General features: G+C 42.4%; 1 protein-coding gene across 2 annotated transcripts in view; it reads left to right on the top strand.

The window, feature by feature from the left end:
* Window positions 1-27,013, top strand: part of RIOK1 (RIO kinase 1) — a 30,668-nt gene extending 3,655 nt beyond the window's left edge. The window contains exons 4-17 of one of the 2 annotated variants that reach the window (XM_056854408.1): window positions 2,067-2,136; window positions 3,041-3,083; window positions 9,078-9,170; window positions 11,727-11,839; window positions 11,957-12,037; window positions 12,482-12,568; window positions 16,732-16,869; window positions 18,269-18,372; window positions 19,007-19,113; window positions 19,723-19,788; window positions 21,899-22,018; window positions 22,427-22,480; window positions 25,367-25,510; window positions 26,892-27,013. In XM_056854408.1, the coding sequence (XP_056710386.1) occupies window positions 2,067-2,136; window positions 3,041-3,083; window positions 9,078-9,170; window positions 11,727-11,839; window positions 11,957-12,037; window positions 12,482-12,568; window positions 16,732-16,869; window positions 18,269-18,372; window positions 19,007-19,113; window positions 19,723-19,788; window positions 21,899-22,018; window positions 22,427-22,480; window positions 25,367-25,510; window positions 26,892-27,002 (1,331 nt within the window). In that variant the 3' untranslated portion in view covers window positions 27,003-27,013. The remainder of the gene's footprint in view (window positions 1-2,066; window positions 2,137-3,040; window positions 3,084-9,077; window positions 9,171-11,726; window positions 11,840-11,956; window positions 12,038-12,481; window positions 12,569-16,731; window positions 16,870-18,268; window positions 18,373-19,006; window positions 19,114-19,722; window positions 19,789-21,898; window positions 22,019-22,426; window positions 22,481-25,366; window positions 25,511-26,891) is intronic. The other variant, XM_056854409.1, reaches the window with a different exon arrangement.
* The last annotated feature ends 767 nt before the right edge of the window (window positions 27,014-27,780 follow it).

The following is a 27,780-nucleotide window of genomic DNA, read 5'->3' on the forward strand; positions in this document are numbered from 1 at the left end:
TGGATCAGACCAAGGCCCATCAAGTCCAGCAGTCTGTTCACATAGTGGCCAACCAGGTGCCTTTAGGAAGCCACAAACGAGTGCAGCAGCACCATCCTGCCTGTGTTCCACCGCACCCAAAATAATAGGCATGCTCCTCTGATACTAGAGAGAATAGGTATGCAGTATGACCAGTATCCATTCTAACTAATAGCCATGAATACCCCTCTCCTCCATGAATATGTCTACTCCCCTCTTAAACCCCTCCAAGCTGGCAGCCATCACCACATCCTGGGGTAGGGAGTTCCACAATTTAACTATGCGTTGTGTGAAAAAATATTTCCTTTTATCTGTTTTGAATTTCTCGCTCTCCAGCTTTAGCAGATGACCCCGTGTTTTAGTATTATGGGAGAGGGAGAAAAACTTCTCCCTGTCCACTCTCTCCAAACCATGCATAATTTTATAGACCTCTATCAGGTCTCCTCTCCCCTCTCCAGTTCTTTTCGCAACTCCCTCTTGTTACCCCCTTTGTATCTTTTAGGTTTTTTTCCCCTCCCCTTCTGTTTCTGTCTCGCTTGCATCCTTTAACTTGTCTTCAGTGTGCTTAACAGCAGCAGAACTACAGGCTTTCACACGCCCAGCAATTCACACCATGAGAGAGTCTCAGATACAGGTGAATCATGCAGGGTGGTGGTCTGCAGCAGGATAGAAAGCTGGAGTTATTTGAGTCTGCTTTGCACCTCTGAATCCAGGGGAAAGAGGAGAAGTAATGGAAAAATGGAGATGGTTGTATTCTCCCAAACCCACATCCGCTCTTCGATGGGCTTGAAGGGGCCTTAGATGTTGGGGGCGCCAACAGTGGGGTATTCGGGAGTGATCTGGGGAGGCTACAAATAAAGTGGCAATTACTGAGCTGCTGGCCCCTCTGTTTATTATTGTTTGTATTTGGAAACCATATATGCTGCCTCTGAAGAGAGTGCTCGATACAGCTCATGAAGTAAAAATTATGCAAAAAAACAAAGAAACCCAACAACATAAGAACAATATAAGAATTATCAATAATAAAACAAGCCATAAAACTAGCAGTCCTTTAAAAGTAGTTTGTAGCAGTTAACAGGAGATAACTGTTAAAAATGTCATCAGCTGGCTTATTCATTGCTGACCTCTGTTAAATGCACTGGGGAGCAGGTCACACGGGGTTTTTTTTATATAATTTTTTATTGAATTTTACAATACAAAAAAGCAAAAAGGGAAAGGAAAAAAAGCAAAAAAAGAAGAAAAAAATATGTATATATAAAAGGGTATTCACATAGCATATTCAATACATTTCCGTTTTAATACACATCAAAAAATACCCTTTCCCCCCACCCACCAAAAGTGACCCATCACCATGACTTCCGAAGAAGTGTCCGGTAGTTTTATTTATTAGTTATCTAAAATTTAATATTACTTAAAACATAATTTTCTATAACTCACTAAATAACAAAGTAAAATCCATTTTTGCCATCACACGGTTTTTGTAGGGGAGGGGCTGGCCAGTTGGCAATTCTGGTCACATATAGATCGGGGACTGGCTTGCAAGCCTTGCATTTTGCAGGCAGGTATTAAAGAGACAAAAGACCTCCCCTTTTCTGTATACCAGTATAGAAATGTTAGAAGAGAAATGAGTTGGGGCTAGTCAGGTCTTGCTTAGCTTTCCATGGTATCATTCAAATGTCAAAGTGTTTATTTACAAGTAAACAAATCCATTTGAGTGCAGTATGAACTTATATCATCATTCCAGATTGATAGCCCCTATTAGTCTGTATCAGCAAAATAGAACCGGATCCTCAGTGTCAAGTTGAAGACTAATACAGTTTATTCCAGCCTAAGCTTTCACAAGTCAGAGCTCTGTTCATCAGTTCACTTATATGTGGCCGACTGATTTTATTTTGCAGATGCTTTTTTTTTCTTGGACTGCATCTATTAAAGAATGGTTTGTGTGTTTTCAGACTGCATTGTTGAAGCTGGTCTTAAATTGGGATGTGAGGTTGGGGAGGACGTCGTGAATATCAGTTCCTTTTACCTTTTTTTTTTTTTTTTTTTAGACAAGCTACATTTTGCAGATTCTGTTATAAACAGAGTTACAGAGAAATCAAGGCAAAGAGAAGCAGAAATGTAAGTGATATACTTTTGGTTAAGGTTTTTAAAGCACTCCTGAGAACGGATTAGCCTTATCAGAGTTTACAGGTTTCCTCTTGAAATTTGAATACATTATTTAAAAAATATTAAATACAATTATTTTATGTTTTTAGACAATTGGGACCTTTATATGCTGTATTGGTATATTTAAGGAAAAGCAGAAGACTTTACTGATTTTTAAAATCTGCTCATTGAAAAGCAGTCATGTTCCAGATGAGTCCTCTCTGACGTTTTCTGTGAGTTTTCAAACTTTGCCCACCCACTCTAGTGAACACGGCTGCATTTTATTGCACCTTGACTTGGAAGCCACTATAGATGGAACAATATTGGAGTGATATTGTCCCTATGACCCGTTCCAATCATCATTCGGGTTACAGCATTCTGTACCAGCTGTAGGTTCCAGACAGTCTTCAAGGGCAGCCCCATGTAGACTGCATTGGAGTAATCTAATCTAGATGTTACAAGGGCATGCACCACAATGTCAAGATCTTTCCTGCCCAGGAACAGCCACAGCTGGCTAACCAGTCAGAGCTGGCAAAAGGCACCTCTGCTGCCACCTGTTTAGGAAGGGATTGAGACATCATGTCCTCTAGACAAGTCTTTAATTTCATCTTTCTTGTATGAGCTACCCTGCCTTCATAGAAAGCTTCCAGAAGAATCAAGATGGAATTTTTTTTTAAAGAATGAAGCACATCTTGCATGAATAAAGATATTACTGAAGCCTGTGTTAAGCACAGTGTTGAGATTTATTGCTTTAAATGTGGTCTTCTGCCCAAAATGCATGCATATTACTGACAGCTTCACCTCTTCCTTATTAAGTCCTGATGCATTTGTATGCCAATACCACCCTAATTAGTTTATTGCATAATGTTTCCACTAGGTACCGGGTGAAAGATAAATCAGACAGAGCAACTGTGGAACAAGTAAGTCATGCATATTATTAAAGATAACTCATTCTTAAAAAGGAGATTTACAGGGGGATACTAACTGTATTAAAAACATAAGATAGGCCATGCTGGATCAGACCAGGGCCCATCAAGTCCAGCAGTCTGTTCACACTGGCCAACCAGGTGCCTCTAGGACAGTGGTCGGCAAACCGCGGCTCGCGAGCCGCATGCGGCTCTTTGGCTCCTTGAGTGCGGCTCTGCCAGAAATGACCACGTCGCCGGTCATTTGGCGGTGCGCTTCGGCTCCTCCCTGCAGGTGGACGTGGCGAGCGGATGGGCGGCTGTCGCCTCACCTCTGGTGTACAGGAAGGGTGGCCTCAATCCCTACAGAAAGAGATACAAGACATTTGGAGAACAATGAATACGTCATCGAAAGAATATACCTTCTATTCTGCAAGACATGATTCACACTCCCGTATTGAAATGATATGGGCAAGTAGAACTATATTTACGCAATTACGTAAGGTGCAAGTTATACCTAGAACTTTTTCAGATCATAACCCGGTTTCCTTTGAATGGAACAACAGACAAGCATTCAGATGGAGATTAAATGATAAACTTTTACATGAGGATAATATAAAAAAGTTCATACTCTTATCAAAGACTTTTTTGAGATCAATATGAATGGAGAAACTAGCTTAAATATAATTTGGGATGCTTTTAAAGCTGTGCTGAGAGTATTTATGATTCAGAAGAATACTGCATGGAGGAAAAAACAATTACAACAAACAAACGAGATACTATGGGAATTACCAAAATAAGTTGTTGTTCTAAATTTTGTATCTACAGAAGATCAAAGGAAAGATATTTTGACAAAAATCAAGATTGTTAAACATCAACTTAACCTGGTGGTAATGGAAGAAATGAATAAAAATATGAAATATGTGAAGCATTTTGAACATGCAAACCGTCCAGGTAAACTTTTGGCCAGTCAATTGAGAGACTCCAAGCAGAAGAAGATAATCAGTAAAATACAGATTGACAAAGGACCGGTTTATTCTACAATAGATATACAGAAAGAATTTGTATCATTTTATACTAGACTATCAAAAAGATATCATTTCAGAAAAAAAAGGATAAATATTTGTAAATGGTAAATATCAACAAGTTAACCTCCGCACAACATAAAGTTATGGATGCCCCAATTACAACAACAGAAATGGAAGAAGCAATATCTAAACACAAGACAGACAAAACACCTGGCCCAGATGGAATTACAGCTTTGTTTTATAGGTTGTTTAAAGATGATTTGAAGAACCCTCTTTTGAAGGTATGCAATACGATATTAGATAAGGGACTTTCTCCTGAGACGTGGTCTCATGCATTCATATCTTTAATTCATAAAACTGGGAAAGACCCGGAAAAAGTAACTAATTATAGACCAATCTCTTTGCTGAACGTGGATTACAAAATATATGCTTCGATATTATCGAATCGTTTAAAGCAACTTATTACAACTCTGATTTATGAAGACCAAGCGGGCTTTGTTCCTGGAAGACAGATTAAAGACAATATGAGGATTTTATTAGATGCATTGGAATATTGTGAACAAAATAATCAACATAAAGTGGCTTTTATCTTTTTGGATGCTGAGAAAGCGTTTGACATGGTTTCTTGGGATTATATGAAAAAAGTTTTTGAAAAAATGAATTTTGATGTAAGATTTCGGACAGGTATCAATGCTATTTATAGCAAGCAAAAAGCCAAAATATTAGTAAATGAATCCATGTCAGATAATTGTGAAATACAAAAAGGAACTAGACAAGGATGCCCGCTGTCTCCTTTGCTTTTTATTTTGACTTTGGAAACTTTATGTTGTAAGATACGTGATACAGATGCAATCCACAGTCTTAAAGTAAACAAACAAGAATTCAAAGTGAGAGCTTTTGCTGATGATTTATTACTTATTTTGAATGACCCGAACCAATCTATAAAGGACTTGTTAGAGGTATTGAAGCAATATGGTGAAGTCTCAGGATTTAAGATCAGTCAGGATAAGACTGAGCTACTGTTTTTGCTGTGCAGAGGAAGGCGCTTGCAAACCACCTGTTAGTCTCTTGCCATGGCATGGTTATTTATGGCATGATAAACTCAAAAACCATACGGCTTTTCAACATCATATTGTAAAATCTGCTTTGATAAAAACTTGGTTAAGGTATAAGCATCTTTTAGAAACCAGAACACCTCTATGGATCTCTACACAAGAAATGTTAACGTTACGACCATTGAGACCATCCCAGTTTGTAACTTACCAAGAACTTCTGACATGGCAAGACAATAAATGTGCCCTGAAAGATCATGACAATTTAAAAGAACATTTGACTTGGTTTCAATATCATCAAGTAAAATCGGTATATCTACAGGACATAAAAGTAGGTTTTAACAAAGATAAATCAACTTTACAACAAATGTTATTGGAAAATAACGAACATTTAATTTCAAAGATGTACAAAGTGCTGCTGATATTATATACAGAGCAAGAACAAATAAAACCTACAATGATAACTTGGGCACAGACTTTGGGATATAATATTCCTTTGAATAGATGGGAAAGACTTTGGTCAAGAGACATGAAAAATATACTTTCACAACCGTTAAGAGAAAATATTTACAAGATCTACAGGTGGTATTTGACTCCTAAAAAAATTAGCTAAGATGCATAAAACAATGTCACCAAACTGTTGGAAATGTCAAAATGAGATTGGTTCCTTTCATCATGCTTGGTGGCTCTGTGAAAAAGCCAAGGACTTTTGGGATATGATTTATAATGAATTACGATTGATATTACAACAAAATATCCCTAAAACACCGAAAATGATGTTGTTAAGTATTATACCAGACTCTATTATAACTCAGAGAACTTTTTTGATATATGCCACCACTGCTGCAAGACTGGTTTATGCAGCAAAATGGAAACTACCTGAGATACCGGATAAGACTGACTGGATTAATAAAATGTTGGAACTAGCAGAAATGGCCAAACTCACTGCATTAATAAATCAAAAGGAAAATGCGGAATTTGGGGGAGAATGGGAGGCATGGACAACCTACTGTGTTAATGAATTTAACTTGGGGTATGTTAAAGGATATGCTTTGATCTAATTCAATTGACTAAAGTAAAAGTAATACTAATGTTAAAGTCTAGATGGGATAAGTGATTAAATGTATAAATAAATTACTATAATGAATTAGAAGTTAGATACAAAGGGAAGAATAGAGATAATTAAATGGATAGAGGAGGGGAGAGGGAGTCGAATAGATAGAACATTTATATTGATTAGATATACATCATAGGTATTGTATAACTATATTAAATGAATGATGGAAATATATGTGATTAAATTAGAAAACAATAAAAAAATTTATTACAAAAAAAATCCCTACAGAAGGAGGAGAGCCTGCGTTGGCCTCTCATTGCATGACGTAAACGCGCCGTCCTTCTCCTCCCAATAGGGATCCCTGCGCGTCCATGTCACGTGAGAGGGGCGTCTGAGGCCGAATAGGCCGACGCTCGGGGGCGGGGGGGATTGCGCCGTGACTGCTTCGACCGCCAGTGTGGGAGTTTGTGAGGAGGGAAAGAAAGCGAGAGGAGTCGGGCGCCGCTGAAAAGAGTGGGTGGCCCAGCCGTAGCGGGGGGGCCCTCGTCGCTTTGTGAGGAGAGACCCAGCGTGGCCGGCGGACATGTCCATGGAGGACCCCTTCTTTGTGGTGAAAGGGTGGGTGGCTGGCCTGAGAAGGGGGCGGCGGTCGCGGCGGTGTCCCAAGGCTGGCCAAGGGGAGCCTCCCTCTCAGCAAGGGCCCTGACGTGTGTCCGCCTGCGCTTGTGAATGGGGGAAGCTGGCTGAGAGACCCCCAGAACGAGGGGGGGGAGAGCCCGAGGTGGGCTGCACCTTCCCGAGCGGGGGAAAGTTTGATTTATTTAGATACTTATTCCGTGATATTTTTCTCAGCGGGGTTTCTGGTTGGCGCTTACATCATCATTCTCCCCTCTCCTTCATTTTTATCTTCAGAACGACTGCCCTGCGAGGTAGGCTCAGCTGCGAGCGTGACCAGGTCAAGGTCACCCAGTAAGCTTCCAAGGCTTTTTTCCTTTGTGCATGGCCGTTGATGCATGGGAGGTTTTGCCTTGGGTTTGCTGCTCTGTAGATGCACATTACGGATACCGCGGACCTCCAAAAAAACAACAAAAACTAATCAGTGGGTTTTAGATCAAATCAAGCCTGAACTGACCCTTTAATTAAAGTTTATTAAAGTTAATAAACTTTAATTAAAGTTTATTAAGTTAATAAACAGTGTACCTACCTATATAGTTTAAGTTTAAGAAATTTGGCCCTCTAAAGGAATCTCAATCGTTGTACTGTTGATATTTGGCTCTGTTGACTAATGAGTTTGCCGACCACTGCTCTAGGAAGTCCACAAGCAAGACAACTGCAGCAGCATTGTCCTACCTGTTTTCCAAAGCACCTGATATAATATTGGTTCTTCTTATTAAATTGCTGCAATTTTCTTCTGAGTTCAATAAGATTTATTGCCCAGAAATGGTGTTTAGGATTGGACCTTAATATGAAATGTTACATAGTACACCATTGATATGCAAAAGGTCCCAGGTTCAATCCCTGGCATCTCCAGTTAAAGGGACTGAGCAAGTAGGTGATGTGAAAGACTTCTCTCTGCCTGAGACCCTGGAGAACCACTGCCAGTCTGAATAGACAATACTCACTTTGATGGACCAAGGGTCTGATTCAGTATAAGGCAGCTTTATGTGTTCATGTGTATTTAGTTAGCTTAATTTTTATGTACGTATATATTTCTTTCACTTATACCCCACCTTTCTCCTCAGTGGGGACCCAGAGCAGCTTACCGTGTTCTCTGTCAATGTTATCCTCCTTGTTATCCCTGTGAGGTAGGCTAGGCTGAGAGTCTGTGACTGGCCCAAGGTTATTCAGCAGTCTCCAGTGGCAGAGCGGGGAGTTGACGAGGTTCTCCCATATCCTAGTCTGACACTGTAAGCGCTACCCTGCACTCTAGTCTAGATTAGAGGCAGGCAAACGTTTGGCTTTAGCACTGGGAAAGAAGCAGCATCCACCCATGCAGGTGTTTGTGTGCCTGCAGACAAAAGGGGGAAGGGAAGAGGCAGGGATTGGAGTTGGCCAGAAACACAGGAGTAAAGCAAAAACCCATCAGCGCTGCCAGCATCTTAGGAGCTCACCTGGCAGGTATGCATGTCCAGGAGGCATGGACAAGGATGAACTATGCCTGTCCCCTCCTACACTACCCCCCTCCCAGCAGTGCTGCCAACACCCAGGGGCTTGGACAGAGAACGAGCCCTCCATACCCAGCAAAATGGTCTGGCGCGTCTTCATGCGACACACATGCCACAGATGGCCCAGTAGATATTTATGTATTCCAGCTCAAATTGACAGTTTCCTGCCTTGATTGGTCCGAGCCAGGGATTTGAAAAAGAAACAGACACATTTTTAGCAGCTACTGAACTGGACCCCACTTTCGTCAGATGAATTAGCATGAGTGGAGCAACCGTTATATGTACACTGGTTAAACAAAATGGAAGAGAATTACATTGCTGAGTTAGAATTCGTTGACAAATTAGAGACTTTTCCAGACCATTCTGTGACTGACAGCAGGAGCTCTGGCTTATACAAGGTTACTCTTGACCTCTGTGGTAGACTTTACTCTTATATAGAGGGTTGGTCAGACTTCAGTGAAGCCAAGCATAAATTAAGCCCCAGGACCGAGAGGCACTTCAGAATTGTTTGCTGGCAAACAACAGTGTTGCCTAGAAGCTTAGAGTTTGAAGAGGACTTAATGAATGAATTTGTATTGATTCCCCCCCCCAACAAAATTGGTTCTGCTTATACCCCTTTCCAGTGGGTTTTAAACTTGGAAGTGATTTTTTAATCATATTTCCAGAAACTCCTTATAACATAATTTTTGTCCTTTTTTTTTCTCAAGGTGTTGGACCCACGAACCCGAATGATTCTGTTCAAGATGCTAACAAGAGGTGTGATATCCGAGATCAATGGCTGCATCAGCACAGGGAAGGAGGTCAGTGTTGCTGCCGGTAGGACTGCAGCGTGGAGTTTGATTAATTGTCTAACAAGGTGCTGTGAGTTCAATTCAGGGTCCTGTGTTTAACCCTGAAAGCCCCTTGCAGCCTGAGACCCACATGTTTGAAAGATGGCTTCACCTGGGTGATGCCGCTTGCCAGTTAAGATCCAATCATCAAACCTTATTGGTGGCAGACAGAAAGGGGACCTTCTCAATGTGGCTTTATCCTCAGGAATCGTCCTCCTGAAGGGCTCCAAGCAAGCTTCCTCCCAGGTTTCCATAAGCAATGTGCAAGACCTTTTTTTCATCTGGTTTTCATCAAATAGGATTTTGTGGCCATTTTGTGTGTCATACTGTTGTACATATAACTAAATGGGACACCTGCCAAAGGTAGGTGTTGTCCTAAAAGAAGCATTTTCTCCTGGGAGAGAGAAAATAGAATGCTGCTTCTAAGATTGTGCCTCTTCCTATCCCATATTAATTCATCATTCAAAAACTACTTATGTCTTTTTCTTCAAAATGATAATTTTGCACATACACAAAAGTATGTCGATTGAATTGGTTGCTCAAGATTCACACAATCAACAAATTGTTTTGTGTAACAGTCAGCATATCTTACTGTAAATGCTAAATTGTTCTTCTCTGGTATCAGAGAGTTTGAAAGGTCTGTGCACAGCATATGGCATTTACCAGAGTTGTTGGTACCTTTGCTTTTCCTCCCCATCAAGTCACATCTGACTTATAGCGACCCTTGGTGGGGTTTTCAAGGCAAGAGACATTCAGATGTGGTTTGCCATTGCCTGCCTCTGCGTTACAAGAAGAAAAAATTTAAAATTAAGTTAAACCATTATATATGTGCGTTTCGTTTGTATAGTCTATTCTGCTTTTCCTAGGACATGCAGCAGAATTATGGGGTGGGCTCATGGCTCAGAGGAAGAGCCTCTGCTTGGCTTGCAGAAGGTCCCAGGTTCAATCCCTGGAATCTTCTGTTAAGGATAAGGTCATAGTTAAAGTGAAAGACCTCTGCCTGAAACCCTGGAGAGATTTTGATGGTCTGAGAAGACAATACTGCTTTTGATGGACCCAATGGTTTGCTTCATCACAAGGCAGCTGTATGTGTATGGATGGCTCTGACTTCCTAACCACTGGTATTCCTATGCAGCCCACTCTTTGGAGACCTCAGTAGGCATTACCCCAACACTTTCACAGCCAGTGATGCCACCATCTGTCAACCTGTTCAGTGCAGGAAGGAAACTATTCTACACTAAGGGGCACGTTCTGTGCCTGAGTCTGGTTTGGAATCCTATTCCAGAGGTACCTGTTAGCGACCCTCAGACTGAGGGCTTGCCGACATGTGGTGGCAGTGAGGACTTCTCTGTGGGTGGTTCAGAAGTTCCGCTGCACTCATGCTGGACCAGGGACGGCCAATTTCTGTGTTTTCAAGGCGACTCCATTCTCTGGGGTGATCTGTGGGCCAGAAGTGTCCCTTGTGCGTAATCAGTCTCCATAGTAAAGTCAAGGTTAAGAGCCCCGTGGCGCAGAGTGGTATGCTGCAGTACTGCAGTCCAAGCTCTGCTCACGTCCTGAGTTAGATCCCAATGGAAGTTGGTTTCAGGTAGCCGGCTCCAGGTTGACTCAGCCTTCCATCCTTTCGAAGTCGGTAAAATGAGTACCCAGCTTGCTGGGGGTAAAGGGAAGATGACTGGGGAAGGCAATGGCAAACCACCCCGTAAACAAAGTCTGCCTAGGAAACATCGGGATGTGACGTCATCCCATGGGTCAGTAATGACTTGGTGCTTGCACAGGGACCTTTACCTTTTTAATAAAGTCAAAGGCATCTTGCCCTAAGGATTTTTTAGTTATGAAGCGCACATTCAGATGTTGGACTAGAAGTGGCGAGACCTGGGTTCAAATCCCCACTTGTTGTGAATCTTTTCTGGGTGATGTTGGGCTATGTGAGCTAACCTACTTTACAGGGTTGTCGTGAGGATAAAATAGAGGAAGAAGGAACCAACATTCTGTGATGCCCTGAACTTTTTGGAGGAAGGGCAAGTTTTAAAAATGCATAAAACAGATGTGTATATTTACATATTTCATATTTGTTACATACAGTACCAAAAGAAACATACAGCCGGAGAAGCCATAGTTTCTTAGGATTTAAAATAATCATTCTTTACTTTGCCAGTGGGGGAAACCTTTCACCATATCTCAGTTCACATTTAGTAAAGCTGGCGTGGGCTAAATAAAACTGCTTTTGGGACCATATCTCACTGCTGAGCTCTGGAGTAAGCATTTACATGCCACGCCAGACAGCCCATCTGCCATGTATTGTGGCCTAATCGGCATGTGGTTACCTTTTGGTTTTTGCAGTTAAGACAGAAGCAAAACCAAGAGTGATTACCTGGTGGTCTGCCATAGGGAACTGATAAGTCTGCAGAGCCTCATCGGATCCTGTGGTTTCAGAAACTGTTTTCCTCACACCTTTTATATAAGAGAAGGTCCTTTTGTAGTTGCAGTGATCGTTTTTTGTTTTTCTTTCTTGCAATTTGCCAGGCTAATGTGTATCATGCCAGCACTGCAAATGGAGAGAACAGGGCAATAAAGATATTTAAAACTTCTATTCTGATGTTTAAAGATCGGGATAAGTATGTGAGTGGAGAATTCAGGTGAGATGGAGGATTCTTTTTCTTGTTTTGAATCTAAAATTTGAATTTTTACCTTAAAAAAATGAAAAAAGCCATGCTGGGTTTTAATAATTCCATGTATCTCCTGTGCTCTTCAAGGTTTCGCCATGGATACTGTAAAGGAAACCCTAGAAAAATGGTCAAGACATGGGCAGAAAAAGAAATGAGGAATTTAACAAGGTGCCCTTTCTCTTATTTTGTTTTGCCCCAGACTTTGTTCGCACACTCCGTTTTATGGTAAACACTTTGATCACTTCTTTCTGGAGGTTCATATCCTAAATGGAGGGTCTGAAGAGACCAGGTGTACGCTGTTTAAACTAGGATAACCAACATCTTAGATAAAACCTGTCCTTTGAACATAGGCTTAATGGGATGTTATTTACCAGGTAATGTTGTTTCCTTCTGAGCTGTGAGAAGCTTCATCTGCCATTTCGTATACATTAAGCCTGTGTTAAAATCACAAGACAAGTGACTGTTGTCATACTAAAGAAATTCCTTAAGAAGAAGGGGGGGAACCAAACAGACGAGTTACTTCTAAGGCAGTTTCTCCAATTGTGTTTAATGTGTAACTTTTTTCTTGGCATCGTCTTGGTGGATAACAGCAGTTTTTGGCTTTTCTTTTAGGTTACATGTAGCGCAAATTCCATGCCCAGAACCTGTTATGCTAAGAAGCCATGTTCTTGTTATGGGCTTTATTGGAAAAAATGACATGTAAGTATCCCCAGAAACCGTAGACAGACATTTTTAAAGATCTTATTTAAAGGAGGAGAAAAGCCTGTGGGGTGCAGTGGTTAGAGTGTTGGACTCCAGTGGAGGGAGACCTGGATTCAGATCCTCACTGGATGAACTTGGTCCAATCACTGTCTCTCAGCCTAACCTTCCTCACAGGATTGTTTTAGACAATGGAGGGAGAGGAACGTTCTGGCCTTTCTTGAGGTTTTCTTCATTCAGAAGAAACCTCTTGGTTTTTACGCAACATGTGACTTAGCAGTGCTCTTGGGTACCTCAGTTGGCTGAAAGGAAAAAACACTGTTTCTCATGCGGCGCTACCTAATTAAATGGAAATAGGACTTCATTAGAGAACCACAAAGCTGACCCCTTTGAGTTTACTTCAGTTTTATGGGTTGGAATCATGTTGCTCAATCAGGCTTACAAGAGGTTTGCTGAACTTCTTTCTCTTTTAATCTTATACAGCCTTCTAATAGCGTTATTTTCAAAACTGATCAACTGCCATGTTTCTGAAAGGTTGGCCTGCTATGTGAATCACATGAAGCTGCCTGCTGCTGAGTCAGACTATCGGTCTGTCAAGGTCAGCACTGCCTATTGTGACTGGAAGCAGCTCTCTAGGGTCTTTCTTATTACCTGCTACCTGTTCCTTTTATCCCAAAATTGAACCTGGGACCTTCTGTGTGCAAAGTAGGTGCTCTACCACCGAGCCATAGCCCCTCCCCTAATCAAAAGGAGAAATTCTGCAAAGCTAATTTTAAAAATTCGTTGGGGATGCCTTTTCAAAATTGTATGAGTTTTATGTACGTTTTATCCTTTCTATTATTTCAAAAGGGATACAAAAGGAAAAAAGGGAAAGGATAGGGGACCGTCTGCGGATAAAGTACATTAGTAGAAAATAGTGATTGCGTTTCAACATAAAAAGGAATTACATCATAATTACCCCAACAATTTATCTAATTGATTAAATAAAGTATCTTTATCTACCCTTTTTATTGTTTCCTATTTATGGAGTGGTAAAGCAGGATTGTGGGGTGTGTTGTGGTGCAGTTTTAATATTGTATTGGGTATGTTTGTGTCATGCTGTTATGATTGTGGATAATGTAGTATTTTAAATAAAATAGTGTATTCTCAAAACAACCCGGTGAAATCGGCTACACTGAGATATAATGACTAACTGGTGGGCTCCATAAACCCAGCTTTCCCCAGTCCAAAGTCCAGCAGTTTATCCACTGCGTTGGCTATTTTTGTCTGAACAACATATTTGCTTGTTCCCTGTTACAAATACATGCATCTTCTAGGTATTTACTTATATATGCCTCTTAAGAAAGCATTGAAAGAAATGTGGCATAGTTAGGGGATTGAAACAGCCTTGGTCACCCTGGAGGATGACTTATGTCAGGAGATGAACAGAGGAAGTGCAACGCTGTTGAGTCTCCTGGACCTCTCAGCAGCTTTCGATACCATCAATCGTGGTATCCTTCTGGACTGCCTATCTGGGCTGGGATTGAGAGGCACCATTCTGTGGTGGTTCTGATCTTACCTGGAGGGTAGGGTTCAGAAGGCAGTGCTGCTCAGCCCCTTCACCTTTGGGATCCTACAGTGTTCTATCCTGTCCCCTATGCTCTTTAACATCTACATGAAACCACCGAGTAAGTGGCTGCAGGCTAATGAACTGAAACTTAATTCCAACAAGGTGGAAGTGCTACTGGTGATCTTAGACCTGGGGCTTTAGATGTCACCCTTTCTAGATGGGGTTGCACTCCCCTTGAACAGGCCTGTAGTCCGGGGGTGCTCTTGGACTCAGGCCTCTTACTGGATAAGCAGGTGGCAGCTGTGGCCAGGAGTGCCTTTTACCAGCTTGGACTGGTTAGCTAGTTGTTGCCTTTCCTGGGTGCACACCCTGGTTACATCTAGATTAGATAACTGCCTGTCCTCTACGCTGGGCTCCCCTTGAGAAGTGTTTGGAAACTTCAGTTGGTACAGAATGCTGCAGCCAAGATGTTGACTGGAGTGGGTCCATATCACTCCAGTATTGGCCCATCTATACTGGCTTCCAGTTTGTATCCAGTTACAATTCAAGGTGCTAAACTTGACCCTCAAAGCCCTATATGGTTTGGGACCAGCATACCTGAAGGACTGCCTATTCCCTTAGGAACTTAGTCAACCACTGCAGTCATCCTCAGAGGGTCTACTTCGGGTATCCCAGCCTTCTGAGATTAGGCGGGTGGCAACCTGGGAGAGGGCCTTCTTGGTCATGGCACCAAAGATCTGTCTCCTTCTGTTTCAGCCTTCTGCTAAAGGGTGAAGACTTTTTTGTTTCGTTTGGAATTCCCTCAATAACCTTCCTTCCCGACCAGTGTTTTAATTGGTGTTTTTTATGTCTCTGAACATATTGTAGCCCTGACCTGGATAGCACAGGCTAGCCTGATCTTGTCAGATCTCAGAAGCTAAGCATGGTTGACCCTGGCAAATATTTGGATGGGAGACCTCCAAGAAATACCAGGGTCATGACGTGGAGGCAGGCAATGGCAAACCACCACTGAACGTCTCTTGCCTTGAAAACCCCACCAGGGGTCACCATAAGTCACAGCAAAAAACCCAAAACAATATTTTAACTCTGTTCTTTATTTGTTTTAATGATGTGTGTTGAGGGGGTGTGATTTTAAAGGTTTTTTAAAAAGAGATTTTATCATGTGTGTTTTGAATTGTTAGTCACCTTGGTGGCCTTGTGAGGGCAGAAAGACAAGATATAAATGTTGTAAATAAATAAATAAATAGTCCTCTGCAGGTAAGCAGAGACTCCTGACTTTCTGTGTGCCAGGAGGTGTTCTTTGGAAATGGAATGTTACCCAAACCAGAATCAAACATATTTAGATTCTATGACTATCCCAGAAGTGTAGAATGCTCATTTTGTGACTTGTGTGCAAATTAGTTCTGGAGTGCCTCCATAGCATACCAGATGCCCCCTGCCATACCCAGTGTTTCCAAGCTGTCTTAATGCTGAACACACTCTTGACGTTTAACTAGATTGGTACAAAGGTGACCCTGCTTGATGTCTAAAGAAAGAGAACTTGTCTGTTGGCGCGATGCAGCTTGAAGGGAGGGATGAGAGTTGCTAGGATCTAGTACAGATTCCAGCTCGATCCCTCACTATTAGGAGGTATGACTGTTCTAGGAGGCAGGGGGAGGGATCATTGTGGCAACCTCTAAAAAAAAGTTTAAGCTCCTTGAGGATCTTTGTAGCCAGCGTGGTGTAATGGTTAAGAGCGGTGGTTTGAAGCCGTGGAGTCTGATCTGGAGAACTGGATTTGATTCCCCACTCCTCCACATGAGCGACAGAGGCTAATTTGGTGAACTGGATTTGTTTCCCCACTCCTACACATGAAGCCAGCTGGGTGACCTTGATCTAGTCACACTCTCTCAGCTCCACTTACCTCACAAGGTGTCTGTTGTGGGGAGGGGAAGGGAAGGTGATTGTGAGCCGGTTTGATTCTTCCTTAAGTGGTAGAGAAAGTCGGTATATAAAAACCAACTCTTCTTCTTCATTCATTCATGCTCTTTCCCATTGAGCTCTTTGTGACTAGTGGCCAAATTGCGTGTGATGCTGGGGATCTGTGTTCATCTGTCCAGATGCAAAAAGCACCTATGGGGGATGCTGTTCTGTCTCCCATAATCCAATAAATGCCATTTCTCCAATTGGAGATGGCTCTTCTCCAGGTTGCTTTAAGCCCCCAGAAGGGGAAAAATACATACCTCCCTCCCAATCAGGCCTTAAAGCAAAATTGAACTCCGGTAGTAAAGTGTCTTTGATTTGTACAATATAATCATTGTTTTCTGGAACCAGTGAAATGGCGTTTTCCTCCAAGCTACAGCACATAGACTCCAGCGACTAGGCTCCCAGTCACACAGTCTGTAAGCCCCTGACCTAAAAGCACAATTGACTTGTTTAGCTAGATTAGCAATATAGGTAGGAATCTTGTTTTGAGGACAGATGCTGACTTGTCTTGGGTGGGGATTTTGTTCTAACCTGTTTACTGCTCTGTACTGAATCATATGTGGTGCAGCGTCGTAGGATAGTTGGTGATATATGCAAAAAAATTATTATTCATTTTGTTCCCCTCCCCTTTTTTTGTCTTTTATCCAAGGCCCGCTCCTTTGTTGAAAAATGCCCAGTTATCAGACACAAAAGCTCGGGAGTTGTACCTGCAGGTCATACACTATATGAGGAGAATGTATCAGGATGCAAGACTTGTTCATGCAGATCTCAGCGAATTTAATATGCTGTATGTTTTTGAACCTTCATGTCGATACCTCTTTGAATAATGCATAAAAGTTGCGGTCTACAGCTCTGCCCTCAGGGCTGGGTGATACCCTCCTGGCATTGCCAGCTTGTGAATGTCTGCTGTTGCTAAAGACATCTTCAAGAATTTAGTGCAGTTCTGAAAAACAATGAAAGAGCTTAATTTATCTTAGAAAATGAACGATGAATGAGCTTCTATTGTCCGTTTCCTAAAATCTCTTTTGGGGTTCATTGAAAGTTGGCTGGTTTTCTGCAGCATGCAGTTGAAATTAGGAATGAGATCTGTTGAGCAAACATCCTTTTACCAGCCTGAGATTATGACAACTGTACTTAGCATTTAAATAGCATATTTCAAGTGTTCAAAGTGCTTCTCGTGCATCATTTCACTGATCTTTAAAACCAGTGCTTAAATTACTGGAGAAGGACATGGTTTGGATGATTCATTAAGGACTTCCCTATTTTCCTCCCATCCTTTAAGCATGGTTTAGAACAGCCCTGTAAGGTAGGCCAGATGGTGGCAGCCTAGGCTAATGTATGGTGGCTGCCGATTCTGTGCAGATTTGAACCAAGGTTTTCTCAGCTCTCACTATGTGGCAGTAGCTCTCAGATGAAGCGAGGTAGCTGCTGGGAACACGTAAAAAGCTATCGTTCAAGTGACCAGTCCAAAAAGGGGGGCTGTATTACTGATTGTATCACAGCTTCCTCTGTTTTCTTAAATAAAATCCTTTATCTGGGCTCCAGCGGCCTGTGGATTCCAAAGTCACCTGCCGATCTAGGCTATGTCTCCATCACCATCATTTTTATATCTTCTGACTGGGCCTTTCACCATTTATCATAGTCTCTCTTAACCTGTCCCCTGCTCTGGTACGCTTGAAACTTGCATCGTAAAGGGCATTGTGACTTTTAGTTTTGCAATAGTTTCAGGTTTCAAGCTCTCACCCTCTACAAAAAGTTGTCCTCCATCCAATGGAAGGTTATTCTCCCCCCCCCCCCCAGGATATTCTTTTAAAAGCATCTGCCCCGTGGCGCAGAGTGGTAAGCTGCAGTACTGCAGTCCAAAGCTTTGCTCACGACCTGAGTTCGATCCCAATGGAAGTCGGTTTCAGGTAGCCGGCTCCAGGTTGACTCCTCCTTCCATCCTTCCAAGGTCGGAAAAATGAGTGCCCAGCTTGCTGGGGGTAAAGAAAAGCTGACTGGGGAAGGCACTGGCAAACCACCCCATAAACAAAGTCTGCCTAGGAAATGTCGGGATTTGACGTCACCCCATGGGTCAGGAATGACCCGGTGCTTGCACAGGGGACCAATACCTTTAGTAGATTTAAAGTGCTTTAGAAATAATGCTAATAAATGGATTTTGCCTTTCTCACCACTGTCTTATTCAGGTATCACAGTGGGGAGATATATATCATAGATGTGTCCCAGTCTGTGGAGCATGATCACCCTCATGCTTTGGAATTCCTGAGGAAAGACTGTGCCAACGTTAATGGTGAGTGGGAGGTAACTTGCCTTCATTTTGTAATAATTCGTATGAATAAGTTTAGAGATTCGCAAGGTTTCTGCTTTGGAGAATGATGAGGGTGCTGTATATTGGCAAATGGTTTGGAATGGTAACCAGGCAAGTAAAACAAGCAGGAACATTTAAAGGTGAAGTCAACAAGCTTGTGTGCCCTGAGCATTTCAGTTAGGATAAGTGATTCTCCCGCAAAATGTGATGATTCAACTTTTTGGTGTTAAAAAAAAGGGGACTGCTGGCAGAAAACAGCTTTTAGTTGCTGTGAAATCTCTATTCTGTCCACGTCTTTAGCGGAACTGGCAAATGTAGACCTGGCCACTTCAGAACAGAAATGCAGAATTGGGAATTTCAAAATTAAAATCAGAATTAAAAACAGACTATTTCAGATGATGTTTCAGTTCAATTGCATTTGGAAGACCATTTGTGGAACCATGGCCGATCCAGGAGAACACTCAATAATGCCATCCTGAGTTCTGTCAAACAGGAATATTCTTCAAGCCTTCTAGTAGCTTTCGCTGATGTTCAGAACCCGCTGTCTGGGTTTGTTGCCCACGTGGTTTATGCAGGTGGCAACAGTAATTTAAAACTGCAGTTTCTTTCCTGGCAGACTTTTTCCGGAAATACAGTGTTGCAGTGATGACTGTAAGAGAGCTCTTTGAGTTTGTCACCGATCCGTCTATTACAAGCAAGAACATGGATGCTTATCTGGAAAAAGTGAGTTTGGGAAACCTTGATTCCCTAGAGAAAACCAGAGTGTTTATAGAGCCACTTATTATGAGACTTTCTGTACCCGGATAAGATTACCTCAAAATAAAATGCATGTATTGCAGGATGTTGGTATTTGTTTTTAGCCCTTTACCCGTCAGCATCTAGGACTAAGGTTGGTCATCTACATTCCTGACCAAGTATTTGCTACACTATTTTACCAAGTCAGTCTATTTTTTTAATCTGCCTTCCACTGAATGGAAGAACTAAATTTCAGGCCATTGCCTAACCTGCCATTCCGGAGGTCACCATGTCTTGTGTTCATTTGCTGTTCACTAAGCATATGGCTTCTGGTTCCCCGTTTGTAGCTGCCATGTTTCCTTATGAATACTTGTCCTTCTCGCGTTAGAACAGCGGCAAGGAAGTGGCAGCAGTCATGGGAATTGACACTTTCTTAGGGCTGATAAGTGTGCCAGGCCTCAGGTGGCTTTTAAATCAACAGTGGAGAACCAGGGAGCTGTAAGGAAACACTGAGCGAGAAAATGCAAGGGATTGTGACCAGCTAGATCTCTGTTTCTGACACCGTTGGTTATTACCCCTTTCAATTATGTCCTGTAGGCAATGGAAATCTCATCCCAGAGGACTGAGGAAGAAAGGTCTAATCAAGATAATGTGGACGAAGAGGTAAGCCATCGATTGTGGTTTTTCTCTCTCTGAATGTACCATCTCATTTGAAAGGACTTTAAAAACAATCATCAGTACATTCAAAACATTGTGTCCTGTCAAATGTTGTTACAGTTGTTAAACACCCCTGTATTATTTTTTTTCCTTTGCAGTCATCAAGTCATGAACTTAAACTTGAGTTAAACCGAGGATCCCCATTTTAATTTAAAACATTTTGTAGACCTCCAAACCATGCACCTCCTCCCTTGGTGGCACACCCACACCCCTGAACAGCAAGCCATCTGTGCCTCATGGAGGCTTCCTTCCTCAAGACAAGCGCTATCGGCTACTCTTTAATTGCCTGTACCTACAGTGCAGGTCTCAGGGGTAGCTGATTCTTTAGGGCACAATTCAAAAGGTCCTGGCCCAAGTTCCAATCAATTGTGTTTATTTAATTTATTATTAATTCATTCATTTATGCCCCACCTTTGTCCCCAGTGGGGACCCAAGGTGGCTTACATCATTCTCCTCGCCTCCATTTTATCCTCACAACAACCCTGTGACGTGGGTTAGGCTGAGAGAGTGTGACTGGCCCAAGGTCACCCAGTGAGCTTCCATGGCACAAGTGGGGATTCAGACCTGGGTCTCCCAGATACTAGTCCGGCACTGTTAACCACCACACCAGCTCTCTTTTGCACCCCTTAATCAATTGGGACTTTGAACTTGAGACAGCAAAAACCTTTTTTTATTGCTTAATACTTTCTTGATAGAGTTCAGTTGAGCAGGCAACTGACGGGGACCTGGAAAGACTTCCAGCGTTGCTTGCAGAAATTAAAAAAACCCAGCATCACACACCACTTTGAACTTTGGTATTCAGTTAAAAATCGGTCATTGTGCATGGACTCAGAATGCCGTCTCTATGATAAAATTCTTTGCATTGGAAAACAGAGTGAAAACCTGTTCAATTTTACGCTGGAAATAACTCTGACTGTACCTCCGTGGTACTACTCAGCTAATTAGAGTTCTAGGGCTGAGCTGTTGATTGCCAGCAACTAATCAAGGTGTTTTCTGGCTACTGCTGTGAGGTGATCTGGAAGGTGGTGCTGGTTCTGTGAGCATCCACCCCTTTTTAAAAACAGGGAAACCAATTTGGTCCCCTTTTCTAAAGAAAAAGAGTCCCTGTCCCATTCCTAGAAAACCCAGAGGCCTCTGTTTGCACTATAGCCTGAGGGGCATGAGAAGGACTCACCCAAGACAGCCCCCTGACGGGTATGAGAACAGGTCACTTATGTGTAACCATTAGTACATGTAAGTTTCCCCAATGGAGCAGCTCAGGAAAATGGGGGAGGAGGGCTTCAGTACCTTCTCCCTGTGTACCACGATCCTGATCCACATTTGGCCTGTGCATGTGTGGGAGGCATGGAACACCAGATTGTGTTTTTGTAAATTGTGACTTGGCCCTCAGAGGAACTCTGTCCCTATCCATCATGGCGGGTTTATGACTGATATCCATCGACAGACTGGTTCTCCATGAATTTGTTTCAGTCCCTTTTAAAGCTGTTTAAGCGACTGGCCTTCATTTACACTTGTGGCATTGAATTCCATGAGTTAATTCTGTGTTGATTGACCAAGCACTTCTGTTTGTCTTATGAAAACATAAGAAGTATGGTATTCGTAACAGCTCTTGCCAAACTTAGAAGAAGAAGAACATGCCAGCGACTCGCAACAGATTCATGGTGACCCCATCCACAGGATGTTCCGGGCATGAGATGAGCCTTCCTCCACATAGTAACCCCAGTCTTCCTTGGTGGTCTCCCATCCAAGTACTGACTGTGGCCAACCGTGCTTAGCTTCCAAGCTCGAATGAACCTGGCCCAGCAAAGCTGGGCTGTTTGGGCTGCTCTGCCAAACTTTAAGCCACACAAATTTACCAAGTGCTTGTATTTAAAACAGACAGTGGTTGTGGATTATATATGTTAAATTTCTACCAACACCACATCTGATATAAAGTTATGTGTTCAAGTTAAAGAATACATTTTTAAAAGGCTGTAGTAAAGAAAATGAAAAAAACTGTGACTAAAACAATTGTTGTAAATCGATTGAAGGCTTGTGGTAATTTTCATCTTATTAGGTTTTCAAGAAAGCCTATATCCCTAGGACACTTACTGAAGTTAAAAACTATGAGAGAGATGTGGATATCATGATGAAGCTGAAAGAAGAAGACGCGGCCTTGAATGTGCAACAAGATAATGTAAGGAACCCTGAATTGTATGAACACCCAAGACAGGACATTAATTTGTGGTCTGCAGTACTGAGGAACACTGTTTATACTGCATTTATGTTGCAGCCTTTTATATTGAGGATGTTGGTAGTGAAAGCAGAAAGTTGGTTTGCTTTGTAGATGATTCACTGCCGTTGGCATCCTCAGCGTTACTGTGAAGTATGTTTGGTGGCAGGGTGCCGTATTTTACTGCTGTGTTTATTTTTATTTTTATTTTGTCTCTAGGGATTGTTTAAAAATCTTTAAAATAAGTACATAAAATAAACAATAATACTTTCTTTTTAGGGTTGCTGTGAGGATTACTTTTAATGTTTAAAATATGCTGTATGCACGTTAATTTTTGACATTTTTTTTTGCTTGTTTTTGTTTTTTGTACAGATTCTCTACCAGACAGTTACAGGGTTAAAGAAGGATTTATCAGGTGTTCAAAAGGTAAGATGTGTGGGGAACAGCCTCTTGCGTATGTGTTCAAGATCACCTGACTGGAACCTCTCTCACAAAATGGTTATTCATACTGCATACAGTTTGATTATCTTGTGTTGTGGAATCATATTCTTTAATTTGGACATTATGGCAAATCATGTTTTGCATCCCATCACAGGCAAATTGTGAATTAGAGTTTTGCTGGTCCACACTTGTTTTTTCCTTTTTCTCAGCACTGTAAATCCTCTCCCACGTTTATGGTGCAGTATTTCTAGAGGCAAGGTATAATACTGTACGTATGGTTTGTCAGATGAAATATTGCACTGAACCAGAATGCAGCACAAAACACAGTGTTAAACCCACAGATCATAGTTTCAGATTCTGGTTTGCTGGCCCCCTGGAAACGATGGTTTGTCATTTCAGACATCACATTCAACCATACCATAAAGTTAATCTTCTTTAACCATGTTTCTGCATGATGTCTGAATCTTCTAGGATAACCCACTTGCAGAAGCAGGATTCCCTAGACTTGACAAATGCATATCTGACCTATTCTGCCTAATCTCCGACTTACCCATTTGTTCTTACAGTTAGGCTGGATAGCAAGGAAACAGGTTATAACACAGATTTATTGCTACGTAAATCATCTTGGATCAACGGGAGGAAGGGGCCCTCCTTTGACCATCAAAAAGGTTATGCTTATTGACTGTATGGCCAGTGGGAGCATGGGATGGGGTAGCATTCCCTTGGTGATAGGTAGCATTCAGCTGACCCCTTGGTGCTGAACAGCACGGCAGGGAGGAGGTGTTGGTGGGGTTCAGCACCTCTCAGATCAGTGTTGAGCAGGAAATACATGTGTGTGTGCGTGTGTATGTTAAGTGCCGTCAAGTCACAGTTGGCTTACGGTGACTCCAGCAAGGGCCTTTCAAGGCAAGTGAGAAACCGAGGTGGCTTGCCACTGCCTTTCTTTGCAGAGCCTTCCTTGGTGGTCTCCCTTCCAAGTACAGACCCTGCTTAACTCCCAATATCTGACAAAACTGGGCTATACCATGACGCCTTCTCTCCCACAGGGCAATACATAAGGTACCAAAAAAGTATTCTTGCCACTCTCAGTCGTTTTAAAAAAAATTGTGCCCTTCGAAACGCATTGACTTCAGTGAACTTACAGTGGTGTCACAGTCATTAGGCCCACACTGTTAATTTGTTTCCATAGCTTACTAAGGGGGGAGGGAGAAAAAATATTATAGGGCTTAAGAAAGGAGAGGAAAGGTTGCGCGGAGGATCATGGGGCTCTCAAGAGTTCCAGTAAGCCTTCTTCCTCTTTTCATAATAGCCTGTTCCATACTTGAAAGCTTCCAACCTTCACCTGCATTCTTGTCAGACTGAAGCACATTTGGTTGTTCTGATTCTTCTCATAAGAGTTTGAAGCACATGCCAATGCTGGCTGCCCACGCATGTTCGTTGCTTGATGTCGTAGCTGAATCTGTTAACTGGCTTAACAGAAGAGCATGGGGTTGGGTCCAGCAACTCCCTTCTACCAAGTTGTGCATGATCCTGCCATGTCAGAGAGAAGCCTGTGGTAGGGCATGATTGGATTCAGCTAGGCAGAAGGGAATCGTTAGATCCAACCCACCACGTTGGAGCAATATAAAAATTTTAGCTGTGTTCTCTGATAGTTCATTCCCACATTTGTGGCATCTCTGGATGGTCCGGTCATCAAGTAAAAAAACATATGTGTGTTGGACAAGCCTTTAGGGATTAGTTCAGGGGAAAGTAGCATAAATTGTGGAGGAAGGGTAACAGTCTGTAGTTGGGGGACTGTGAGGATGTTACAAGTTGGGGGCCTGTGAGGACTCATGAGGGACACATGGGAAGGCAAATCTCATTACCCCACCTCCCAGCCTCTTCTGGGGCTGCTTCTTTCTTCTTGTTCTGATACACAGACTTGAAGGACTTTCTCTCCTTGCACTTGGGCTCTTCTCACCCCACTTGACCTTTCTGCCTCCAATCATCCAGCCTTCCAATATGTTTCCCATTCCCTCATACAATGATGTCTCCCTCTCTCCTAATACCGGAATGCAGGGTCATTTGCTGAAGCTGGAGGGTGAGAGATTCAAATCAGATAAAAGGAAGTATTTCTTCACACAACACATAGTTAAGTTGTGGAACTCCCTGCCCCAGGATGTGGTGATGGCTGCCAACTTGGAAGGCTTTAAGAGGGGAGTGGACATGTTCATGGAGGAGAGGGCTATTCATGGCTACTAGTAAAAATGGATACTAGTCAGGATGCATACCTGTTCTCTCCAGGATCAGAGGAGCATGCCTATTATATTAGGTGCTTTGGGACCCAGGCAGGACAATGCTGCTGCAGTTGTCTTGCTTGTGGTCTTCCTAGAGGCACCTGGTTGGCCACTGTGTGAACAGACTGCTGGGATTGATGGGCCTTGGTCTGATCCAGCATGGCTTTTCTTATGTTTCTGTTCCCCACCACCACCATTTGCTAACACAACACACTCATTATTTTGTTTTCTCCCTTATTTCCCCTTCTGCTCCCACTACTACTTATTTGTGTGTGCACGCTGTGTTTTTGCTATTGTTGTTTGCTGATTTGAAGGATGCTATTGGAGCTTTGTAGAAAGCCGATAGATGCTAAAGACTTGAAAATACATGAAGTTGCCTTCTGAGTCAGACCACTGGTCTGTTAAGGTCAGTATCGTCTACTCTGACTAGCAGCAGTTATCTTGGGTTTCAGGTCATTGTTGTCACCTACTGTCTGAGCCTTTTAACTGGAGATGCTCGAGATTGAACCTGGGATCTTCTGCTTTGCCACTGAGTCATGGCAGAGCTATCCATCCTTGAAGTGCTAAAGTTGAAGCTTTAAAGTTGTCGTCTTAGGTCCCTGCTCTACTTGACAATAAAGAAGAAACAGAATCTGATTCAGAGGATGACGGGAGTTCTGACTCCAAATCGGCCTGCAAAGAACAGGAAGAGTCTGTTCATCGTAAAGATCAGCCGGCTGAGACAGCGGTGGATAAAAAGGTTAGTCAACCGCTGTTCCTCAGCCAAGGGCTTTCTTGCCTGGCAGTGACATTTCTGAGCGAAATAAGATGTGATTCCCACCCCCACCCCAGAGGAATGTCCAGTCCACTTGTTGATATTCCCAATCTAGCACAAGGAATAACCATTTTTCATATTTAGCAGAACTAATTACTATCCAACTAATTACTCCAACTAATGTGGTGTTGGAGGAGAGTGTTACGGATATCCTGGACTGCCAAAAAAAAAAAACCCCAAATCCGTGGGTTATAGATCACATCAGGCCTGAACTGACCTTAGAAGGTAAAATGATTAAACTGAGGCTATCGTATTTTGGTTACGTCATGAGATGACAAGAGTCACTGGAAAAGACAGTCATGCCAGGAAAAGTTGAGGGCAGCAGGAAAAGAGGAAGACCCAACAAGAGATGGATTGACTCAATAAAGGAAGCCACAGCCTTCAGTTTGCAAGATCTGGGCAAGGCTGTCAAAGATAGGACATTTTGGAGGATTTTCATTCATAGGGTCGCCATGAGTCGGAAGCGACTTGACGGCACTTAACACACACACAATTACTATCAGTGTTTCCCCTAGTGGCATTGGGACTATTTCATCAAAAATAAAACAGGAACTGTTGAATGTATTGTTATGTTGTCCAGTAAGAACAAAATAGCGCCAGTATGAATCTTTTAGCAACAGAGCCATGTATATAGCTCATCACCAAAATGAAAAACTCTTTTATATAGACCTTATCTTGAGGATTCAAAGTGTTTTCATATGTTATCTCAGTGATTCTGTATAAGGTCAGGTCACTGTGATGAGGCTGAAAGAAGGGTTTGCCTAAGGTCACGCAGTGAGTTTGTTAGTAAGCTGAGATTTGAACGGGGTCTCGCATCCCACCCATATACGCACAAAATAAACCATAGCTGTCTGCAGAAAGAAGGCGTATTGGAAGTGGAGGAAACAGCAGTTTCATCATGTGGACATGATGAAAACCGTGGTGTGGTTAAGAGCGGTGGACTCTAATCTGGAGGACCAGGTTTGATTCCCCACTCCTCCACACGAAGCCAGCTGGGTGACCTTGGGCCAGTCACAGTTCTCAGAACTCTCTCAGCCCCACCTTCCTCACAAGATGTCTGTTGTGGGGAGGGGAAGGGAAGGAGATTGTAAGCCAGTTTGATCCTCCTTAAAAGGTAGAGAAAATCAGCATATAAAAACCAACTCTTCTTCTTTGGGGGAGGGCTTTGCTTGAGGACTTAGGACAATCAATGGTTCTCTAATCATCCTCTTCCACGCTGTGACTCAGATGTTATAGCCCAGGTCCACTTGCTACTGAGGCTAGCTTTTTTCCACTGGTTTATTTTTTTTTCTTTCTCCTTGTCCAGGAAAGGAAGAAGGTAGCTAAAGAGGCTCAGCGAGAGAAGAGGAAACACAAGATCCCAAAGCACGTAAAAAAACGAAAAGAGAAGACTGCAAAAATGAAGAAGGGCAAATAAATCCCAGTTGGCCTTTTTGGTTCTGCATTAACCACTTATGACTTTACAGGACAATATTTTGGTAGAAGAAGATTCTGCCCTGCACCCTGCTGACCTTGGTGAATCACAAATGACCACTGTGGCAGGGCGCTCTGTTCGCGGGAAAGACAGGCTGCAGTCCTCTTGTGTGTCCATACATACAGTAGTCAACAGCACTCATTGACAATGGGTTGGATGCAGTGGCAAATTTCCGCTAATAGAAAGTGGGGGAGTGATGATTCTTACCTCTCACTGGAGACACCCCCCCAATTTGCCCCTTGTGTTTTTCCCTAGCATCTCTTGCACACCCCAGAGCAGCATTTCAGGGTGCGATTTGGGCTGCAGTGGAACGGAGGGAGGTGATAAAAATTCCATTCTGCGAATAGAATCCCATTCTGTCTGCAGAAAGCTGCTGGATCCAACCCAACATATTCTTGGGAAGATTTTTTAAATGGGAATTTTCGACCAGTCCAGAGAAATTTATACAGCTTATATTTTTAAGGATATATAGTAATGTGAACATCTCTAGTGGTGCTGTAAGGGACGCCAAAATCCTTTATTTCCATTCTCAACAGATATACATAATTATTTACATATGTGTATGTAAATACATATATAGGAATATATTATTTAATCTCATGCATTTAAATTATCGACTACATTGATCTGCTGTGTTTTTTAATTTATATTTTCTCACAATCCCTCGCTACCTCCAGTGCTGTTACCCATCAGTTTCCTCAGCACTGATGGAATGCAGTTT

Source organism: Euleptes europaea, chromosome 8 (assembly GCF_029931775.1).
Source record: "Euleptes europaea isolate rEulEur1 chromosome 8, rEulEur1.hap1, whole genome shotgun sequence".
Classification (NCBI taxonomy): Eukaryota; Metazoa; Chordata; class Lepidosauria; order Squamata; family Sphaerodactylidae; genus Euleptes; species Euleptes europaea.